This window comes from Coptis chinensis, chromosome 9 (genome assembly GCF_015680905.1).
Source record: "Coptis chinensis isolate HL-2020 chromosome 9, ASM1568090v1, whole genome shotgun sequence".
In the NCBI taxonomy this organism is placed as follows: domain Eukaryota; kingdom Viridiplantae; phylum Streptophyta; class Magnoliopsida; order Ranunculales; family Ranunculaceae; genus Coptis; species Coptis chinensis.
The window spans coordinates 57,367,052-57,390,638 of record NC_141464.1 but is presented as its reverse complement, the minus strand read 5'-3'; the positions used below and the strand labels follow the sequence as shown (position 1 = coordinate 57,390,638).

Sequence of the window (23,587 nt, the reverse complement as noted above, 5' to 3'; positions counted from 1 at the left end):
TTATATCAAAGCGCGTGTGCGCGCGCCTTACACGTGAAAGAGGAAAACACCTTTTTCTCTACATTCTCCACCTCAGTGAGGTTTTAACACATAAAACTGAGATGAACAAATCCATCAAGAAGAACCAGTCTTCAATACAACATCCTGAAACTCGCCGTCAACTGCCCCGAAGGGCTATGCCCACAAAGGGCTTTGCCCGCTAAAAGCCACCCACAAAGAGTGTCTTGTTCACGAAGAGTCACCCACAAAGAGTATCTTGCTCACTAAGAGCCACCCACAAAGAGTGTCTTGCTCACGAAGAGCGATCTTCACAGAGAGTCATGCTCACAAAGAGCAATCACGACCACGAAGGGCAATGCCTACGGAAGGCATCAATCAACAATGCATGAGCCTCCAACATTTGTGGAGTACCTTTAACCAATGTTAGAACTCAACTCCATAGAGAACCTTCTACAACCCAAAGCCCTTTTGCCCATAGGCAATGAAACAAATTCCCAAGTACAAAACTTGTCACGAGCCTCCACCATTTCATGCATATCCACAGACCAATCTTTGTAATGACCCTCTCTAACAACTTCTTCGAAGTCGTTTGATTGGTTCATCACCCTCGATATTCAGTGCATAGGCAACCGAGTCCGGTTTACCATAATGCTTCAGTGGCTTATCATGCCCATACTTCGTAACTTGTTTCACACTTCTCTTTGGCTTTGATCTATCCAAAGCTTGTTGCTCAGGTTGTTGTAGCTCTACTTCTTGTTGAATAGTTCTTTCACTAAGAACCTCACTCTCTTTAGCATCCTCAGACACTTCTATCTCAATGACTTGAGCTTCTATAGAGTCACCACTATTTCCAACCTTCTCCGGCCTTCTAAAATGTAGCACCGAAGTCTCATCAAAGGTAACCTCATTGCTGACCAGGAACTTGTGGTTCTCAAGACACCACAATCCGTATCCCTTTCCTCCCTTTGCATAGCCCAAGAATATAGCTTTCTTAGCTTTAGAATCAAGCTTACTATCCTTCATGTGGTAGTAAGCACTAGATCCAAACACGCGCAAAGTATCATAATTAGCTGGTTTCCCTATCCACACCTCATAAGGTGTCTTGCAGTCTATCGCTGGAACTGGTGATCTATTATACAAGTAACACGTCATGGCCACTACATCTGCCCAGAACTCTTTGCCAAGATTGGCATTGGAAAGCAAACATCGAGCTTTCTCAAGCAACGTGCGATTCATTCTTTCTGCTAACCCATTCTGCTGCAGCGTGCCCCTCACTGTCCAGTGTCTGGCAATTCCTTGTTGTGCACAAAACTCTTAGAAAGGCCCATAGGTATACTCAGTACCATTGTCAGACCGTAGAGTCTTCACATTCCTATCTGTGCGATTTTCAACTCTTGCCTTCCACTTTTTAAATGTCACGAAAACTTCATCCTTGGACTTCAAGATATATACCCACACATAGCGTGTATAATCATCGATGAAAGAGACATAATACCGGTTACCTCCCTTAGAAGCTACTCTAGAGGGTTCCCAAACATCCGTATGCACATAATCCAGGATGCCTCTCGTCTTGTGCTTGTGTGTACCGAACTTGACTCTGCACTGCTTGCCATAAACACAATGCTCGCAAAATTCCATACTTAGTTTATCCAAGTCTTTCAGTAGCCCTCGTTTGCACAACTCAAACAATCCCTTTTGGCTCATATGCCCAAGGCGCATATGCCACAATTTTGCGCACTCAGAATCATCACCACATGTACCCACTGCTACATCGCCTATCACTGTACTACCCAATAAAGTATACAAGTTTCCATGTCTTTGACCCTTCATAATGACTAAATAGCCACTAAGGATCTTTAGGACTCCACCATTTCCTACAAACTTGTGGCCTTTGGAATCCAAGGTACCAAGAGAAATAAGGTTCTTCTTTAACTCGGGAACATGTCTCACATCGGTTAAAGTCCTCACCACACCATCATGCATCTTGACTCGTATATTTCCAATCCCAATCTTCTTACAAGCTAACAACGTCATTGCCCATTAAAACGGAACCTCCACTCAAGTTCTCATTGGTAGCAAACCACTTCCTATTTGGACACATGTGGTAGGAACACCCGGAATCAAGAATCCACTTATCGGTCATGTGGTCGTCTTGTGTAGACACCGAAAGACTTACATCATCCTCATCGAAGCCAGAAGCAAGAATTGCTTCACTAACATCCTCATTCTCAAACTTACCACTCATTTTGTTACTCTTTTTTAGGTTAGGGCAGTCATATAGATAATGCCCCTTTTCCTTGCAATTGTAGCACCGTACATGTTTTAAAGGCTTCTTCGAACTACCCTTCCACTTGCTTGTGGAAGCTAGTCATCTCATTCGACATCACTCTCGCCGTCTTTTCTTTTACTTCTTTATCAAACTCCTCTACTTCAAATCTAGCATTTGACATCTTGAGAGCCCTTTTTCAAGTCACACACAATAACCGAAAAAAAAATATCTCACTCAGGAATTTTATCGAACACCTTGTCTTCACAAATTTTGAGCACTATAGTTCTTTACCAAAACTCAAAATCCTAGGTCTTATATCTCGCTCCGATATCAATTAATGTGAATAGAACAATGCGGAAACAACGTTATCCACAACAAACAGATCAACCCTACACAAGGATTAATGTTTCTCCCTAGACAAGACTTCAACACCCTCCAAGTATTATCCCGACGCTTCTCATTAACAATTTAACAAGCATATAAAGTAAAGATAATAATGCAAAAGAGAACCAACCACAAGACAAGGATATATCGTGGTTTGGCAATTTGTCTATGACCACACTGGCGAGATCCAAGCTTTACTAGATGTCCAGAGTAACATATTACAAGAGCTCTCAATTCACTCACAAAGAATGAACACTCAACTCACTAAGAATTTCTCTCTTTCTTTCTTTTTGGTTAAGTTAAGTTTTTACAGAAAAAACTTATATTTATACTGTTTCCAAAAAACTTCCAAAAACAAATAAAATCATGAAATCACGATTGGAAGCGGTATCCCTTGTCGAACAAAAATGAGGGCGGGGTACACTCAACCGCCTAGAGGTTTGCCAAGGCAAGAGCGTGGGGCGCACCCTTGGCTAGTTATATCAAAGCGCGTGCGCGCCTTACACGTGAAAGAGAAAGCACCTTTTTCTCTACATACCATCATTAAGATTTTCATTTCGCATCTTCTGCGAGTGATCATTCCCCACGATATTGTCATTTGAGCCAACATTTATTCCTCCTCAAGTTCCAATACTTGATAGTTCCTCACCACCACTTCGTGATGCATCTACGAAATTAGGACCACCACCTAGCTAAGTCTTACCCAGTCCTTCGATAACCACCTCACCACCATCCACGAAACCCGGTAACATCAGCATGTAATAATGCTCACTTGCCTCAAACTCACTTGCAACGCCTGTGTTTTGCTCACCTTCATTATTGCTAGGGCACCCATCTAATTGTGCACTAAAGTGGGTATCTTTTGGACTTATTTTTTTTTACCAAAAGCCTCCAGTGGGGAGGGTGGTTTGGCAGACCCCTACCAGTTTATTAATCATAAAAATTGGAAGTGGAGGGGCGATGACGACTTTATGTTACGAACCTTACCCCATTACAAATAACAGTGCGTTCGTAAATGCTATAAAATGAAAAACAAACATTACACAATCAACTCATACTCTCAGTTTACCGATACTTGACTTGTCGAGCATATAACACCCTCTAGCATCTCTGGGTAGACGATGAGGATTAGAAAAAAGCTCGTGACAATCCAAACTAATAGCAAGCTTATTAGCTAAAGCATCTGCCCCAACACAATTATTCTCTCTCTGAACACATGAATAAATGAAGCATTTATATAGTCTGCCATTTGAAGAACCTATAACCATATTCATCTTAGAAATCAAGGGGGGCCCTTCCCACCATAGAACCAACCCAAAATAATATGGGAATCCACCTCTATAATTAGCAGTCTAAAGTTCCTCTGCAAACAAATCTTCAAGCCTTCCGAAACAACAAAAAAATTAGTTCCTTCTTGGAGAACCTAAAAAAGGTTTTAAGGTTTGAGAAAACAGAAACGTATAAAGTGCAACTAATTTGGTGTGAGCTAAACAATGAGTTTGCCCATGTGGATTTTGGACAAATACATTATAAGTTTATATATATCAAGTTCTTGAATTGATTTTAGCCCAGCCAATAATAAAAACATGGTTCTGCCCTTGTTTGCATTGTAACTTGGAAGTTGTAACCGTCTTCTTCATAATTAAGGACAGTGTCAGTGTGTCATTGCATTTTTATGCAAGTTCTAGCTAGTTTGTTAACTCACTCGGATTTAAATCTCCATTTACACTCTTATGCTTTATGAGCTCCAATTTTTGTTGTGAGGCTAGCTCTACCAATTATTCATGGACGACCAAATAGTTGTAGGGTCATGTAATATAAAATTATAGATGTGGTTGAATGCTCGAGTTGTGGTATTCATAAAAGCATTCCCAATGCAGATGACTTTGAAGGGAAATAGGAACTTGTCACCCTTATGAGCCAAAAACAATGGGGCAATGTAAAGTGACTATGGAGGTAGCTCTTCACTAGGTAACAATGAGAGTAGCACTTGCTACTTTCATAGCTATTGAGTTGTGAATTTTGGATGAATTTTGTTGTTGGTTGGTGGGTTTGGTTGTGTATTTGCAGGGATTGATTGATGATTGGGGATGACTTGGTGGTGGAGAAAGGGCTGCCAAAGCTTGGTTGGAGGCGTTAATGGCGGTGGTTCAGCTGTTTTGGTTTAATTGGTTGTGGTGTTTTGTGGTGATGTGTTGTGATGTTGGTTAGTGGTGATTGAGTGGGTGAGGGCGGTTGAATATGGTGCTGTTGGAAGCTTGAAGGAAGCCATTAATGGCGGTCTGAAATTGTAGATCTAGTTTTGAGGATGGGTTATCGAGTTAGTGAATGGAGTTTTTGCTTTTGTTAATGAGATAGGGTTTGTAACAAGGATTAAAACCGCGGGGTTGTATTGGGTGGTCGTGTGGAGGATTGTGGTGGCCGGATTTTGGAGGAGAATTGGGGAAGAAGATGCACTGTAGCTGAGGTTGGGCCTTGGGCCGAATCCACTTGCTATTTGGGCCTAAACCTTGTTTGGTTGGGCTTAGCTTGTTTAGATCATGGCCCAAAATATTGCCGAGATATCCGATATCTCGCCAATATATCTCGGTAAATTGGTACACCGATATCGATATTTTCGACATATATTCACCGAATATTGAACCCCTTTTTTTCCGAGATATATCGGAATTTTTTATATGAAACTTTATATCACCGATATAATCGATATTTCCGATATAATCGATATATATCGGTTGACTTTTTGACCATTTTTAAATATAAATCCGATATTTCCAATATATTTCCGATATTTTTGATATTATATGTCCGATATTTTTGATATTTTAAATAGTTTGGACTGGTCACCAAAAAAACCGATATATCCGATATATCTCGGTTTTTGGGTACACCGATATATTAACCAATATCAAAATTTTGGGCCTCGGTTTAGATGGCTATTGGGCTGGGCCGAAATGTTTAAGTTCTTTGGGCCATTTTATATTTCTTTTGTTCCTTGGGCCGAGTTCAGTTTTTGGGGCCTTGGTAGTTTTGTTTGGGCCGAAATATTTTGTTTTGATTGGGCCGGTTTCAATTCAATTTTTCGGGCCGAACTTCGGTTGTGTTTTAGGCCGATTCGATCTAAAGTTTTGGGCGGTTTAATATTCTTGGGCAGTCCATAGGACTTAAAATAGATCTAATTGGGTCTTTAAATGTTTAGACTTTCGGGTTATAAGGTTTGGGCTTGGCCAGTTGGGTCCGAACCATTACCTTAGTCATGAGCCCATGAGCCATGCACATTGACCTTAGCCATAAACCATGGCTATGACCCTGAACCTGTCGAACGTGGAAACGACAGTTTGACTTTGACCTTGACCGTCGACTATTGACTTTGACCGTTGACTGTTGACTTAGACCGTTGACCATTGACTTTGACTGTTGACTGTTGACTTTGACCATGACATGTTGACTTTTCCAGTTTTTCACATATTTGATTATATGGACAAATGTAGTAATAAAATATTGTCAAAATTGTATAACTTGGTTGATCATTATCTAATTAAGATTTGACGTGAGTAGTGTGTAGTGCAATATAATATTGGCGTGAACTAGAGAATTTTGATAATAAGAATTTGATATATATGTTATTCAAAGTATTAAATTATATACAGATTTAGATTTATGGACTTGAGCATTGGGCTTTGATTGTGGACCGCTTAATCATTTTAATTGTCTTTGCATTTTGTTGTAAATTGTATGGACAAATCAAATGTTAAAAATCTGTGGAAGCTTGTATAAATTTGGTTGTCATTATCTAAGAAAGATTTGACATTGATGTTGTGTATTTTTACTGGCGACGATATTGAGATGTTAGGACATTATTATATTCTAATCTATTTATAATAAAATGTATCGCGATACGTTGAAGCAATTGTGACATTTTATGATATGTTGGGATGTATATATTAAATGCAATATTTTTGGAGAAATAAAGGTATAACCGCTCCATTATTATATATGTGAGATGCTACTATGAGGTAGTATAGTATTGGTGAATATTTTCCCACGGGAGTGTGGCGTAGTGCAATAATATATTGGCACGTGAAATAATGAAAATTGTTATGAGATATATTGAGATACTTGTAAATATTGTGGCCTAGTGCAATAATGTAATTGACCTGCACGTGATATAGTGGAATGTTTATGAGTCATAAAGATATGACACCTGAATAAATTACGTAACGAAAATCCTAGAACCTGACTACCACAACTCATGTGATTTGCCCTGTGTGGGTGTATGTGATATGATTGGCCCTTGTGTAGGGCGTATATATAAAATGTTGATTGACCCATGTGTTGGGCAATCGTAGCCGAATAGTGGCTTGATTATTTGGATTCGCTAAAATATTGGAACGAGACGCGATATTTTATGCGAATAATGGCGATTCTTACATAATGGCTTTCGTGTGAGGGTTACCTGGTGTGCGGCATCCCGCTCAGGGTAGTTACGCACGGAGTGGTACATTATGTAAGGGGAGGCATGTGGATGTGCATGTTTGGCGTTGGGTAGCGATTGTGGTAGCCAAGGAAACTAGGTAAGACATAGATACGACGTGATTTTAGGGACACACAAAGAAAGTCTTAATTAATATAATTATGGTAATATGTTGGTTAATGATATATCTTTAGATAGATGATTGTATATGCTTGGCTGGTTATAGTTTAGTTAGAAGTTAAGGCGCATCAGTGGAGGAACTACCTGCCTTAGTTATTGAACTTAAGGATGTTGTATTAGTTGTGGAAAGTTAAGGCGCCTCGGTGGAGGAACTAACTGCCTTATAGATTGTGTAAATATATGTATAAGTATATGTTGTGTTTTAGAGCTACTCACACCAGCATTTTTATAATGTTGACCCGATTTGCATGTTTGCTTATCGGGTGTGTTCATGCAAATCGGGTGTGTTCATTAAATGAACACAGTTGATAAGTCTTGACAGGTTTAGTGTGGAAGAAGATTGGTTGCTGCTCGTGGTTTGCGTTAGCGTCGCATTTCAAGATAGGCTTTGTTTTCCTTTGAGGTGATATAGTTTTTCAGTTGAGACAAAGTTATTTGTATTTTCATTTGTTAATTTTTGTAATGAAGATGACTTCTGTTTAAGTTAAAAATTTTATTGGTTTTTATTTATCCGCATATTTAAACTGTTTATGAGTTTTTGGGAGTTGAGAGTGCGTCACACCTCGGAGATCGAAGAGTCGGGAACAAATAATGTTTTTCCGAATTCTGTCGAAATTCGGGGTGTGACAGTAACACTCAAACGACTTGTCCATATCGTTTGAGTATACACTCAAACGACTTGGCCATGTAGTTTGAGTGTAACTCAAACTCAAACTAACACTTGAGTGTACACTCAAACGACTTGGCCAAGTCGTTTGAGTATACACACAAACGATGTGACTACGTCGTTTGAGTGTAAACAGAAACGACCCGGAGGGTTCGTTTTGGCGATACCGGTTGAATTGGTTGCTGGGCTTGGGCTTTGATGGCAAACTTGTAATATGGCAAATTTGTAAAATTTCTTTTTTTTTGAGGGATTGTCCAATCCAATTTGATGAGTGCCCGATGGAATCACCTGTAACCAGAGGTGTCATGCTTAAATATTACCATTAATTCATTTCTACAACAAAAAGATCAATGAAAATGAAAATAAACCATGATAACAGTCAATCGTGTCTGGAATTCACCTAAATGATACAAAGGAGTTGCAGAAAATTCACTGACCCAATACTCGAAATTAAATCATTTTTGTAATAACCAACTCCATAGAATCAAACTACCCTTGGCTAAAATTCGAAGCATTACATAAGAAAAACCCCACAAAGCCTTAAATAATGAAAACCCAGACAAACCAAAAACAAACCACAGGGAGCCCTTAATTACATAAGAAAAAACGGGAGTTAAGTTGCTTTTAAGTGAGGGACACGTGGTACCAGATTTCATATGGTTACTGGGTTCGGTTATTGCATAGCTGGACTCGTTACGATTTACGAATGAGCATTTTCCAGTGACATGGATTCTGGGTTATATTGCACCTTGGGGATTGGCAAGTTGGCAGGAAGCAAACTTAAAGAGTTAAAGTAACATTTCACACCAATAAGTGAAGGCAATAAAAGTTAATTAAGATTGAGACATGCATTCCCATAGATATGCCTTCACGACGAAGCATAAGCACTTTACTAGGCATTTTAGTCATCAGTTTCTTGAAAACTTAATAGCTATATATGCATCCTTCACTCTTTTCTCTCTTGGGTACCAATAGCATGCATACATACTGGTGAGGCTCCATTGAAAGGGCCAGAGAAAAGAAGTTGGGTCAAGTTCTAGCTAAAATAAGGAAGCTTTTCACTTCTCTTATCAACATATATATTATTGTCTATTGTAAAAGTGGAAAGAGTAGAATTACGTCAAGTGTGAGTGAGAGTTTATTTAGTACTCCAAATGTTGAACTGTTGAAGAGATTCAAGAGCGAGTTATCAGTACAGTCCCAGATTCACATATAATTTCAATTCCTAGAGAATATGAAGAGGAAAGTATTGATGCTTCTCTTAGTACTAATGTGACTGTTGAAGAGAAAAAACAAGTTACAACAGTGTCAGATGCTCATATAGGGAATATTTATGAAGAGAATGATATAAGCAAGGGAAGTGAACATCTTAAGGAGGAGTCTCAATCCGATGCAGGTACTAGTTGTGACGATATTGTGGAAGAGAAAGAACAAGATACAACAATCCGAAATACTAAAAGTGTTATTTTTCAAGAAGAAAATGTAAATAAAAGTAAGGGCAGGGAACACATTACACAAGAGGCTCACTCCAACTCGGCTACCAGTAAGTGGGTTGATATCGTGCCAATAAAGGTTGTGGTAGAAGAACCAAAGGTGAAAGATGTATGGATAAAACACTACTGCAGTTCTCATAAGATACTCTTAGTTGGTGAGGGTGACTTCTCTTTCTCTGCCTGTTTGGCCAGAGCTTTTGGTTATGCTAGTAACCACTGTAACATGGTTGCGACTTCTCTCGATTTGAAGAGTAATTTTTCCCCACTTCTACATGCCTAGCTACTTCATTAACAAGTAAATTTTACATTACATTTCAGTCTACTTCTGGCCTAGTACAGGACCACTAAGTCGTTCGATCTCATACTACATACATTTTTTTCGTGCAATTTCTTGTGCAGAACTCTGCATTCTATGTTGTGATTAATAATTTATATTTCAGGTTTTTTTATGGAAAACTACTCAAAAGCTATGTCTAACATAAATGACTTGAAGAACAAAGGGTGCACTGTAATACATGATTTTGATGCCACTGCAAAGTGGGATAGTTACTTGGTAAATGGCTTAAAATTTGATCGAATCATTTACAATTTTCCTCACGCTGGATTTTTCAAAGGTCAATCAGAGAAGTGTCAACTCAAGTAAGTTAGTAGAGCGTCCTGCCAACGACCCTTTTGTGCCGCACCCTTCCTTTATAAAAGCCGATTACTTAAATAAAATTCCCAAGAAACATTTCTATTTGATTGTTCACCCTCTTTTTTGTCTTCGCAGGCGTAACCGGCATTTGGTAAGGATGTTCACGCAAAATGCAACGAAGATTCTTCAAGATGAGGGAGAAATCCATATTACTCACAAATCAAATGACTTCTTTCTTAAATAGGATCTAGAAGATCTGGCTAAGCAAAATGGCCTTAAGCTGATAGAAGATGTGAAATTTAAATTGACTAACTACCCAGGCTACAAAACCAAGTACGGATTTGGAGGTGACAAAAATTTCAATTGCAACCCAAGCAAGACTTACAAATTTTGTCTCAAATGATGAAAAGTTAAATTCATGCATCCGCAGAAGCTAGCTCCAGAACAGTCGTGTGTTATATTGTTCCAAATTGAAATATTGGAAATCAGTTATACCAAGAGTTTGTATGAAAGTGTGTTTAAAAAGAGGGGAGAAAACGAATTAGCTAATGAAACTGTGAAAGTATGTTGTCGTTTTAGAGAGGGCATACAGTGAAACGCACAAAAATCAGGCCTCTGTTTCAACCCGTCCATGTAGTCGTGCAGTAATCTCTTCCCAGATCCCACTCTATGTGAAAATGTACACCCATGTCCTGCCAGGAAATTGTACGTGACTACGTGAGCTTCCATGTAAGTATGTAACACACTAGCAGAGTTGCAGCCACATCTTGCAGCCTGGCCCATAATGAAAACCTGGTTCTGGGCTTCTGGCTGCTCTTGTTTGCGTTGCAAATTTGGTAACTTGTAACAGTGTTCTTCCTAGACCGTAGTTAATGACATGCAGTTACACTCTTATGCTCCAATTTTGTTGTGCAGGTCGACCAATTAGAACTATTCATGGACAACCAAATAATTGTAGGGTTATGTAATATAAAATTACAAATGCGGCATGCCAAGTGAGTTGCTCGAGTTGTGGTATTCATAAAACGTAGTTTCGAGGGGACCTCAGATGCGATTTTTTTTTATCAGGGAAATTCAATCCTTAGTAGTTAGCATTGAGTTTAATTAGGAACTTTGAACATCAGCTATAACTAAACATTGAGATTCAATTTACATTTCCCCAAGTAAAAATAGTTGTGTAAGGCGTGCTTCTGTTCTCCAGTAGACAGAGAAGTATACATGTACCAAAGAATAACTAGCTTTTAAGCCCGACCTATGGTCGGGCCTGCTACATTGATAGATAATAATCCAAAAGCCCAAAGTCCATTTGAAAAAATAATACATGTATATTGATTATTAATGTTAATAAATAATATATGTATTGATTTGATTTTTGGATTATAACCTTTTATTTTTAAATAAATAATAAACAATTTCATGTATAATTGATTTTTGGTTTTAAAATTATTTTTGCTTTTTAAACCCAAATAATGTAGTTGGGCATGGTTATTTAAACCCATTATGTCTGGGCCTGTTAATTTGTAGGCTTTTATTTTTGTTTGATTTTAATGCATAAGCCCATTTGTTACCCTTCTAGACAAAAGAGTGCTGCATATGATAGAGAAGTTATTCCACATTAGCGACTCCAAATCAAAAGCTAATTTAATAAAGATAACAAAAAATCAGGACGCAAGCCGATCAAAATACAACCGTGACCTAATAGAGATGCAATCATATATGCAACTGAGTTAATCTGTGAACCCTTTTCAACTCCACAAACAAATCAAGATGAACAAAGATGAGTCCAAGAAAATTTGATTAATGAATTTCCTTATGGTAACGCTTCTCTCTCCAAGAATTTACTATCATTTCTCTTCGTGATCTACATTTGGCATCGAAAGTAAGTTTGAGAGCATTATAACATGTATTGTATGTCCCATAATGGGTCCCATTCTTCTACTCTTTCCGGGGAGTCGATGACTATTCATAGCTATTATCTTGACACCAAAGAAGAGTTCGACCCAATGCTTTATTTCTGTCTAGTTGATCCTGATTCAACTTTAGAAGTATAATATCCACTGGTTTCCTAAATCCTGATAAACAAAAGTTTGGATTTTCTGCTACAACACCAAGTGCTATCCAATGATAATGAAACCATAGCATCCATATCAAAACTAAGAAGCTATATTCACCAAAAATGCATCTCTGATGTGACTGGTCATACACTTCACTAAGCATCTAGCTCATATAATCAAAGGAAACAAAAATAACGTAACCTTTGGAGTTACCTATGATTTGAAATTGTTCTACAGAAGCAATAGCAAGGCGGGGATCATCGATTCCATAATTAATTGGCTCCACATTGTAGAAAATCAAATGCTCTTAAGCATTAAGATATTGGACAAAAAAATGCAATGACTGTGAACTCACATTGATTAAATCTAGAAATGCGAGTTTCATACAATGAGTACTGTTACAACCTTAATTCTCTTACGAGCACTATTCCCTAGCCCTTAAGCACTCTTCTCCTTCTCAGCCCTCTCGCTCTCTTATTTCTCTCCTAGGTCTCCCCTCTCTTAGGTTAATGGATCCGCCCCCCTTTTTCTCTCCTCCACTATTACTCTTTATACCTTTCTTTTCATCCATCATGGCCCTCCACCTGTCCCTCCATCTCGCGGTCCTCTTAGCTCCATGTGTAGGGTTTCCGTACCGCGACCACACGCTGTCACTCGATCCGGTGGATCGCGGACTTATGTGCTATGCTGACCCGGCCCATCTCACCATTGATATCCCGGTGCTACATCCTGCCACTCTGGATGCCCCTCTCGAGTCGCGATAGTATCTCGATCGGGAGTCGAGTTCTCCACATTAAACTTTCCAACCGTAGCCTTCCCGTCTTCCTTTCACTGCTGGATTCACGAGTTTCCACGCGAGTACAACTGGCGCCCCCTCGTTTCTTGTGCATCCACGCGTCCTTCACTGGCTGGTTCCTTTTGGTGTCCCCTTGATTTCAGCTCCCCTCAAATTACTTTTTTACCCCTTCCTCTTATAAAAAGCCCGCTCGATTTTTCCTCTCTCACCTAGCTTTTCTTTTGCCTTTCAGTTCCTCTCAACCTCTCCCTCTACCTTTCTTCTTGTTTTCCAGCACCGGTCGCTTTCACGGTCGTCTCCTCCGGTTTCTTCTGCGGAAATTCTTGCTCCGGCTGCTTTCCTTTTACCTCAGGTTGGTCTCCTCTTCTCTCTAGCTCCGTTTTAATTGCTATATTTGCATTTCTCCTTTGTCCTTGGTATTAGAATCTGTTCATCTCCCTTTCCTTCTCCGCCTTTGTTGTGGACAGGTGTCTTCCACTCCGACCACGATGTCGGCTCCGAGATCCGCCACTTCTTCCTCTTCCCAGTCCCGTAGCCGTGCTTCCCAGCCTCTCCCCGACCAGACCGAGGCCCCTTCAATCTCTGGGCAAGCTTTTGCCCTCCCGCCCCCCCACCACGCAGCCGTAGACCTAACCTTGAGGCTGTTAAAGCGGCTTACGGTATACCCGCTGACGTCATCTTAGAGCATGTGCCTGACCTAACTCATTTCCTGCATCTAGTTCCCTACAGGCCGGGGTGCCTCGTGGCCACGGTAGGACAAATTGTTGCCGGCCTGCATTTGCCCCTCACCCGTCTTGATGTTGAGGTGTGTAATCACTTTAACATCCCCCCTTGCCAAGGCATTGGCAATTTCTGGAGGGTCATGTATGCCGCGAACCACTACAACCGTTCCGAAGTACCTAAGATAACGGTTCGCGACATGACCTCTCACTTCTTCATCAAAAAGAGCACCAAGGATGTCAGCGTCGGCTATCACTCCTTTTGTGTCCGCCCTAGGAAGCGGCATTTTATTCTTCGTGTCACTTCCTCAGACAAATTGTGGCATCACTACCCTCTTTATATCTCAGGCAATTTCCTCTCCGCGGATCTTCCATCCGAACTGAATCTTAACCACTTGGCTTTTCTTCCCAGTGGTGAGTCTCTCTCTTTATCTACACCCATTGATGTATATCTTTTGGTTTCTCATCTGACTTGACGGCTCTCCTTTTCAGGTTGGCGCCCTGACTCAAAGTCGCGACCTTACGAACACATTTCCTCCACCACTTTCCAGAAGATTAGCGACTTGGGACCTGCTCAAGCCGTGATACTTGGGATTGACCCTACAAACGCTACTCCCCTACTGTCCGACCCTGAGTTGAAATCCATAGGAAAATACTGCTCCCCATTTTTCCGTCCTCCTCCCCCCAAAGAAAGAAAGCCACGTGACACCCCACCTCCTAAGGGAAAGCCATACCACTTAAACCCCCACTCCGCCCCAAGCTCGTTCGCCAAGACCACTTCTCCCTCCGCAGCCCCTACTCCCTACCGATCCCTGACCACTTGGGAAGATCAATACTCATCCTCTCATTCCCCTTCCACCACTTCTCAAGCTTCAGATATGGGTGTTAACAAACGCAAACTCTTCGACAGTGACTCGGATGAGGATGTCGTCCCCATTCTTTGCCCCTCGCCATTTGCTCATTCCTCTCCTCCCCCAGCCTCCAAACGTCCACGGCCCTCCGCTCCTGAAGAGGGTCCCCCAGCTAAGAAGACATCTCCACCTACCGCGCCTCCCCATGTGGAACAGCGGCCCGGGAAGGAGGTAGCACCCCGGACTGATAAGGGGGTCGCTGGACCCGTTCCTCCGTTTTGCCCCGCTTTCAAACTTCGCAACCGCATTCTAACTGTCAACGACTCTGCCTTGGAAAATCTGGCAGTGGCTTCCTCCCTGTTCTTTGGGTCTCATCTCCCCAAGGATATGGCGTACGCTGAGGGGGGTTCCTTTGAGTCTCACCGGACCTCGTTCTACACCGGCTGGGAGAAGGTAACCTTTTCTTTTCATTTAAGTATCTTTCTTCCCTCTCTCTGAGTATTCTAACTCCTATTCCCTTTTCCAGATGAGTCTGGACATCTCCTTCATGATCTGCGGCCTCTTTGGTGCCAGGGCACAGATCGATGAGCTAGACAAGGAAGTCGCCCATTTAGGAGAGAAGAATGCGGCCGCGGACCTGGACAAGCTCGGCCCGTGACGAAGCTTAAAGCTTAAAAGAGAGAGGCCACCTTGCTTACATGGACAAGGTTAATGACCGCCAGTAATCAAAGACGAGACCTCAAGAGAAGCACGCCGCCTCGGACTCTCTCTCGAAGCATCGGGGAGGAGGTATCGGCTCTCCTTAACCAACATGAGGCCGATATGGACGAGCTCCGGAACAGCTTTCGGGCCCAAGCCGAGAAGAGGGTGGCCAAGAAGGTCAAGGAGGAGTTTGACCGGCTCACCAAAGAAGGCCGTCTCCTTCCTGAAGCCCCTGTCGCTGCTCCACTATCCGAGGTCGCTGTGCCAATTCCGGACTCCACTTCTGAAGGGCAAGCGGCCGCTGCATTGGTAGCCGGGGCGATAGATGAGGCTGCGGATGAAATTATAGCAGAAGCCGCCGAGTCCGTGATTCGCGAAAATACTGCGGCTTAAAAATAGCTTGTTTACGCCCTGGCTAGGCTTCTTTTGATGCTACTTTGTCATACTCTTTATGCTACATTTTGTTGTATTTTCACCCCCTCCAGTTGGGATGTTCATATTATGTTTTGCTTGTTTGTCTGGATTGTTTCTGTTGATACTCTTACTTGTATGTGGATCCAGCAATAACCGGCCCCTATTAGTGTATTTACCCCCATTGGTTGGAAATATTTGATTTGCTTGCCCCACGCCCAGACCAGGCCTCCGCCACTCTCTCTACCCGGCGGCGGGCACTCGCGGCGGCCTGGAAGCCTCTTCTTCGCCCGTTTTCCCTATCTCACATAGGTCCGGGGCAACTCCTCTCACCTCGGCCCTGTGAGACCTCATCTTCGTGTGGCAACTCTTTTTGCCCCACTAAAGTTTGGACCTCTCGTCCTTGGAGGGCTCACCCCCTCCCTTCCCTTCACTCTGAGGGGCAATGAAAACTCATGCAATAATACTTAACTCAAAAGTGCTACGATTTTATATATGTACAAATAGCTCATGCCGTTTTCAGTTTCTCTCATTACATTTACTCGTGAAATTTTTTCAGCAACCTTACATTCCCGGCCTATCCACCGCAGGTTCTCTCCCGATTTGTAACCGTAGGTGCTGTTCCCCCCCACCTCGACCACCCACGTAAGGCCCTCCCATGTCGGGCCCAACTTCCCCTCGCTTGCTTTCTTGGTCTTTGCCGGGGTCACCCGCCAAGAACCTTGTCTCCCACCTTAAATCTCCTCACTCAGCCTTCTTGTTGTCTTTGCGCTTTGCGCGGCGGTGATATTCTTCCAGTTTGATGTGCGCTGTGTCTTTCCTTTCTTCTGCTAGGTTCATGTCTCTGGCCAGAATGTCCCAGTTTGACCCATCCTTAACAGCCGAGCTCCTAGTGGTTGCCGCCACCATTTCTGTCGATATCACGGCCTCTACTCCATACGCCAATGAAAAAGGGGTCTCCTTGGTCGAGGTTCGTGGGGTTGTCTGATAGGCCCAAAGCACCCGATTTAGTTTGTCGGCCCAGGACCCCTTCTTGCCCTCCAGTTTCCTCTTGAGATTGTTAAGTATGGTTTTGTTAGAGGACTCCGCCTGTCCATTTCCCTCGGCGTTGTATGGGGCCGAGAACCCCTGTTTGATGTGATACGCTTGCAGAAAACTCCTAACCCTTGATCCCGTGAACTGGGTTCCATTATCCGCAATGATAGAATAGGGCAACCCGAAACGGCATATGATGTTTTCCCACAAGAACTTGATCACTTGCACCTCTTTCACCTGTTGCAATGGTACGGCTTCGATCCACTTTGTAAAATAGTCCGTCGCGGCCAATAAGAATCTCCTTTTATCGCGGACCATGGGCAGCGGTCCCACTATGTCAAGGGCCCACATCGCGAATGGCCACGGGCTAGACACACTGTGCAGCGGCTCTGCTGGGGCCAATATCAACTGAGAAAACCTCTGACACTTCTCACATTTTTTGGCGAATTCCACGGCGTCTCTTTTCATGTGAGGCCAGAAGTAGCCTTGTGTTAGCAACCTGTGTACTGTTGTTCTGCCCGCCGAGTGGCTCCCATAATCCCCTTTGTGTAACTCACTGAGCACCTCTTGAGCCAGTTTCGGCCCCAAGCATCTTAACAACGGTCCATTGAAATTCCTCCGATATAATTCCCCTCCCACCAACGTGTATCTTCGTGATGTCTGTTCCAACCTTCGTCTTTCTCTGGAACAAATCCCCTCACCCCCTGTCAAAAACTGCTTGATTGGCATCACCCATCCTTCGTCACCCTCCGCGGTATTCATAACTCCCAATGCTTCCTCGATACTTGGCTTGTCCAACTTCCTCACTTCGAGGGTCCTTTCCTCGGACCCTGGCATGGCCGCGGCTACATAAGCCAGAGCATCTGCGTGGCGATTCTCCCCTCGGTTCAAATGTACAAAGCGGATTTGTGCGAACTTCGACGCCCAACTTCGCAGGGCTCCCAAATATCTTGCCATCCTGGGGCATCTAGCCGCGAACCCTCCATTTGCCTGGCACACTACCAAATTGGAGTCGGAGTATACAGTGAGTTCCTTCACCCCCAGGCCTTCTGCCATTCTCACGCCGGCAATTACCGCCTCATACTCCGCTTCGTTGTTGGATGCTGCGAAACCCAATTTCATTGTCGTACTCTAGCTTTGTTGTTATGCGGGCGTGACCAATACTACACCAATTCATTTGCTAAAGATCCGTTCGACCCATCAAAAACACTCTCCAACCGTTTCATTCATCCCATGGGTTTAAGCTATCCAGTTCCTCTTCCCTCTCTGGTTCCAAAACCATCTCCTCCCCCCATGTAGGATCCTCTGCGGGGAACTCTGCCAAGAACTCCCGCGCACGAGGCTTCTCCATTTGTCCTAACCTGATATTGGATGTCATACGAACTTAGCATCACGGCCCATTTCAACATTCTTCCCGACTTCTCTGCTCTCAAAGCCTGCTTTAGAGGCAAGTTCGTGACCACGATCACTGCGTGGGCTTCAGCTTCAGAGCCGAAAATATCAAGGCGAGGGCGTACTTCTCCACCCGGATCAGATCCGGTTTTGATCCAACAACGTCTTACTCTGAAAGTATACTGGCCTTTCTATCTTATCCACTACTCGAACGAGGACCGGGCTGATTGCATAATCTGTGACCCCCAGGTACAAATACAATTTTTCTCCCTCTTCGGGTCGCGACAACAGCGGCGTACCCTCTAAATACCTTTTAAGCCCCTGGAATGCCTGTTCACATTCTGCCGTCCATGTGAAATCTGTGGTGTTTCTCAATAGTCTGTACAGCGGCCTACATTTGTCGGATGATTTCGAGATGAACCTGTTGAGAGCCGCGACCCTTCCAGCCAACCGCTGCACCTCCTTCACTGTCTTTGGTGTGGCATCTCCACCAACGATCTTATCTGCTCAGGGTTGGCCTCTATTCCTCGTTGTGTCACAATATACCCCAGAAATTTCCCTGTGGTGACTCCAAATGTGCACTTCTCGGGATTGAGTTTCAAATTGTGTGTTCGCGCAGATCGAAATGTCTCCTCCAACCCTTCCAAGTGCTCCTGTTCTGACATACTCTTCTCCACCATATCATCGATGTATATCTCAATGCCTTTTTGGATCTTGCCCTCGAACATCTTCTCTCCCAAGCGCTGGAAGGTGGCTCCTGCATTTTTTAATCCAAATGGCATTCTAGTATACCAGTATGTGCCCCCTTCCACTAGGAAGGCAGTTTTTTCCTGATCAGGTCCATACATCGCCACCTGATTGTACCCCATAGACGCATCCATAAATGAGAAGAAGCTGAACCCCGCCGTCCTGTCTACCAACTCATCCACTCGCGGCATCGGATAACTGTCTTTCGGACACTCTAAATTTATGTCCGTGAAGTCCACACACATCCGGACCTTTCCATTTTTCTTCGGGACCGCAACCACGTTGGACAACCAGTCTGTGAACTCCACCTCTCTTATTATCCCCGCACCTTTTAGCCTCGCAACCTCTTCTCAGATTCCTTCTGCATATTTGGGTCTCATGCTTCTCATCTTCTGTCTCACTGGCTTCGCGTCCTCCCTCATGTGCAGGCGATGACAGGCAAACTCCGGATCTAACCCAGTGACATCCTCTATCCCCCACGCAAAGACGTCTCTGTTCTTCACCAAGCATTGGACCAACCTATCCTTCCATTCCTCTGTAAGACTCGACCCTATCGATGTGAATTTCTCCTCTTCGCCCTCTCCCAAGTTCACTATCTCTATCTCGTCTAAAGTCTTGGGATCCTCCGCGACCTCCTCTCCCTCCTCTACGGCCCCGCACTGTAATTGCTATGCCGGCCTCTTCCTAGAGCTCGTCGACTCCTCTTCTGGTCCGCGGGACATCCTTTTGATTGTATCTCGCGGATCGTTCTTGGATGCCACCTGATCTCCGCGGACCTCATATGTTCCCGTTGGGGTAGGGAATCGGATAACTTGATAGTAAGTCGACGGCACCGCCCTTATCTCATGTATCCATCTCCTCCCCAGGATCGCGTTGTATTGGGAATTGAAGTTGACCACCATGAACCTTGAGAACACTGTCACGGGCCCCGTTGTTACTGGCAGCAGAAGTTCCCCCATAGGCTCTGTCACACTTCCATTGAATCCATACAAATTTGTCCGCGGAGGTCTCAGTTGCCCCGGGTTGATCCCCATCTCCTCAAGAGCTCCTCTGAATAGCAAATCCACGGCGCTACCACAGTCTATCAGGACCCTTTTGACCACATAATTGCCCATCGCCACTGTAATAACCAACGCATCCTCGTGTGGCGTATCCACGCCTCGGAGGTCTGCCTTGGAGAACGTAATTTTCTCCTCCCCGCTCATTAAATCTGCTCTGTATCTCTGCCCTCTGTGGGACTCATTGACCTGCTGAATACTCGCTGTCCTCCTGACCTTATCCCGGTGGGCATTGTGACTCAACGCTTCTCCGCTGAAGATAACATTTATGGTTCCCAATATTCGTCCTGCGGCAGGCCCAGGCTCCCGGTCTGGAGTTTCCCCAACGAATTCCCTCAGCTTCCCCTTCTCTATTAATCTCTGGACTAACCATTTCAAGGCATAACAATCATTGGTTTTGTGATTGCTCACTTAGTGATACTCACAGTATGGCTTGTTGGGCATTTCGGCCGGAATGGTTCGCGGCCCTTCATATCCTTGCACATTTTTAATCAGCGGTAGTATCTCACTTAACGGTTTCGCCAACGGGACATGTTCCACCTCGCGGTATGGCTTCCGCTCCCTTTGCTCTCTCCGCGCTATCTCCCTTCCTCTTTCCGGCCTTGAGGACTGTCTGCGGTACCTCTCCTCGCCTCGGCCACTTCCCTTGGTCTTTCTGCGTTCACCCCCTTTCTCTACCGCCGATACTGCCTTGGCTCCTTTCTTCGACTCCTTCTGCATGGTGTCTTCATATCTTATATACTTCTCTACCTGCGGATACAACTCGTGCAATGTTGCTATCTCGTTCTTCGCCACGGACTGATGAACTGCCGTTCCGGGTCGCAGCCCCCTTTCTAATGCTATTACTGCTGTCCTCTCATCCAAATTCTCTACCTTTAGGGTCTCTGCCTTGAAGCGACATAGGTACTCTCTGACCGATTCCGCGGATCTCTGTCTAATGTTAAATAGGGCCGCGATGTCCACAACCCTCATCTTCTGATGTATAAAGTGGTCAACAAACGCCTGCTCTAACTCTTGAAAATTGGTTATGCTCTTCGAAGGCAACCGATAGTACCAGTCGGAAGCCCCACCCTTAAGACTGGCCGGGAACATCATTCACCGCAGACCATCATACCTCGCCTCTTGCTAAAGAGGCATCTGCTGTCTAAAATGATGGATGTGATCTGCCGGGTCACCCGTTCCATCATATCTCTCGAATCTTGGCTGATTAAAGCGCTTTGGTACCTCCGAAGTCCATATCGTGATTCGCAAGCGCCGCGGGTTCAACCCCACCACCACTTGACTGGCCGCGCCCGTTTGGACCTTTGTTTGTTGAAGATTCGCCACTCGGACACTGTTAATCATTTGTTGTACTTGTTCAACCGTTAACCCGGTCACCGGATTATCCACTAGGGTCGGTCCTTGTTCCTCTTCGTCCTCCGCCTTTTCATTCTCTGCTTCCTCCCCTACTTCCTCGGTCTCCTCCTCCACCTCTCCTTCTCTCGTCTCAGCTCCTCATTTTCCTCCCTCAGCTTTTCAATCTCTTCCCGCATAAGTCGCACTTCTTCTTCTGCTCTTCCCTCCTCTCGTCCTTCCCCTTCTTCTACCACCGCTTCCGGCATCTGTTCTGGGACCCTTATCTTTCGGGGCCTACCCGCCGCCTTCTTTGGTGCCATTTCTACTTCGTGTCCCCACAGACGGCGCCAAATGTTACAACCTTAATTCTCTTACGAGCACTATTCCCTAGCCCTTAAGCACTTTTCTCCTTCTCAGCCCTCTCGCTCTCTTATTTCTCTCCTAGGTCTCCCCTCTCTTAGGTTAATGGATCCGCCCCCCTTTTTCTCTCCTCCACTATTACTCTTTATACCTTTCTTTTCATCCATCATGGCCCTCCACCTGTCCCTCCATCTCGCGGTCCTCTTAGCTCCATGTGTAGGGTTTCCAGATCTGCGACCACCACCTTATTTGTCACCCGATCCGGTGGATCGCGGACTTATGTGCTATGCTGACCCGGCCCATCTCACCATTGATATCCCGGTGCTACATCCTGCCACTACAAGTACAGATGCTTTTCCAAATCCAAAGAGCACCAACCTTAGTATTGATAGTGCTAGCTAAATTTTGGATTTGGGTATGTTTAATCAATCTACAAACAACCAAGAAACACGGTAATGTATGTATAAGGCTATAAGCATTTGAAGTATCAAAAGTGTTCAAAGTTCAAACTTCAACTGCAAACCATTTAGCAAAGCAATCCAACAGAAATCTGGAGCTCTCCTTGCCAAATTTTCAAACATCTTTTATCTATACTAATAAAACGTACAATGAAAACATTGCTTCAACCGTGATTTAATCACAAACATGACCATCTTTATCAATTTGGCTGTGTTATAAGTACAGATTAGAGGAGCCCAACATTTTTTAGAACTTGGCGTCCAAGCGCCATGTGAGAAGTACACGGACTTGCTACATGAATTTGTTTTATTCACCAATTACGATTACAACCAATATTAATTACAACCACCGTATACTTTTAGGTAAATAAAGTGTTCCAAGCTTTGGATACGAATCAAAACCGCTTCCAATAGTTGAATGGCAGTACATCACCTGATTGGATATCCTAAATTCTACAAACTAAATCCAATCTACGTCCAGGCTAAGAGATAAATTACATATCTAAGAGGAAATATTTGGGTTGTCCTCCCAAATTCTCAAGGCCTTATGCAAAGCATGACCCTCATTCTTCAGTTTCAACTCTAATCATCAGTTGGTGCTAGCTTCATTGAACCTAGAGGATCATCAAAAGACCCATGCCCCAACTATTTTCTTAGAGGACGACGACAGTGTTAACAAGCTTGTTACCTGTAAGCTACTTGAAAAGTTGGGTTGCCATGTCTCACTTTTGAATTTGGCCTTCACCGCCGCTAGGCTAGTAAGAAACGGATTCTGAAAGCCAAGGTTTTGGCCTATGTTCCCTTTCTAAGCTCGAGAGTGTTCAGTCCCCTATAAAAGCTCACTGTAGAAGCAACACACATTCTGTTAGAAGCCTATGAATAAAGAACGGTCATGAAACAATGAACAATAAATAGATATAAGCAAACATTTCTGATAAGGTGATGCCTTTGTTGGTATTAATGATATTTTAACATGATGGGGATTTGAGATGTACCTGCCAAAGATGTCTAGCCTCAACCACAAAGTTTGCTGGAATTCTAATGTCATCCCAGTAAGCACTAACAATAGAACTTCGGCAATTAGGAGAGTGGCCCATCTCAAAACTATAAAATGAAACTCAATCTAGAGCTACATCGGTATATAAAGTAGAAAAGAAAAAGGCAATGGATCATTTATAAATAAATTGTGGGTTGTTCCTTCTGTACCTCACGATCAGTTTCCATTCCAACCTTATTTGCTTTGACACCAAGTGAATCTGAGAACTCAACCGACATCAATGATAACAAAAAGTGGTTATGTCCGGGTTATATGGCCGATAACAAATGGCAAGAAAAACTTGCCAAAGCTTCAAGAATAGAGAATGTTGTTTTTTCAAATCTAAAGTTTCTCAATATCAAATTCCAAAAATATAGTGCTAAATTTTAAAAAGTACATGATTTTCACAAACAATTCAAATTGAGCCCAATAAACCTGACTTTGTCCAAGTAAGGCTAATAAAAAAAATAGCAATAATTCAATAAAGTAATCACAATAAATCCAGATACTAAAAATGCAAAAGAACTAAATG

The 23,587-nt window shown here is 43.4% G+C and overlaps 3 protein-coding genes across 3 annotated transcripts; 1 reads left to right on the top strand and 2 right to left on the bottom strand.

The window, feature by feature from the left end:
- Positions 1-8,699: 8,699 nt before the first annotated feature.
- LOC147476913 (uncharacterized) lies at positions 8,700-11,003 on the top strand. Its single transcript, XM_086585862.1, has 4 exons — positions 8,700-8,733; positions 9,146-9,718; positions 9,908-10,106; positions 10,237-11,003. Exons 1-4 carry the CDS (start codon positions 8,700-8,702, stop codon positions 10,343-10,345), a joined length of 915 nt encoding a protein of 304 aa, XP_086441988.1. The 3' UTR covers positions 10,346-11,003.
- A 5,375-nt stretch (positions 11,004-16,378) lies between these two features.
- LOC147476912 (uncharacterized) lies at positions 16,379-17,791 on the bottom strand. The gene is made up of 2 exons (XM_086585861.1): positions 16,898-17,791; positions 16,379-16,762 (listed from the first exon to the last, which is right to left on the bottom strand). Exons 1-2 carry the CDS (start codon positions 17,789-17,791, stop codon positions 16,379-16,381), a joined length of 1,278 nt encoding a protein of 425 aa, XP_086441987.1.
- Positions 17,792-19,476: 1,685 nt separating this feature from the next.
- Positions 19,477-20,958, bottom strand: LOC147476911 (uncharacterized). Its single transcript, XM_086585860.1, has 2 exons — positions 20,292-20,958; positions 19,477-20,231 (listed from the first exon to the last, which is right to left on the bottom strand). Exons 1-2 carry the CDS (start codon positions 20,956-20,958, stop codon positions 19,477-19,479), a joined length of 1,422 nt encoding a protein of 473 aa, XP_086441986.1.
- Between the last annotated feature and the right edge of the window lie 2,629 nt (positions 20,959-23,587).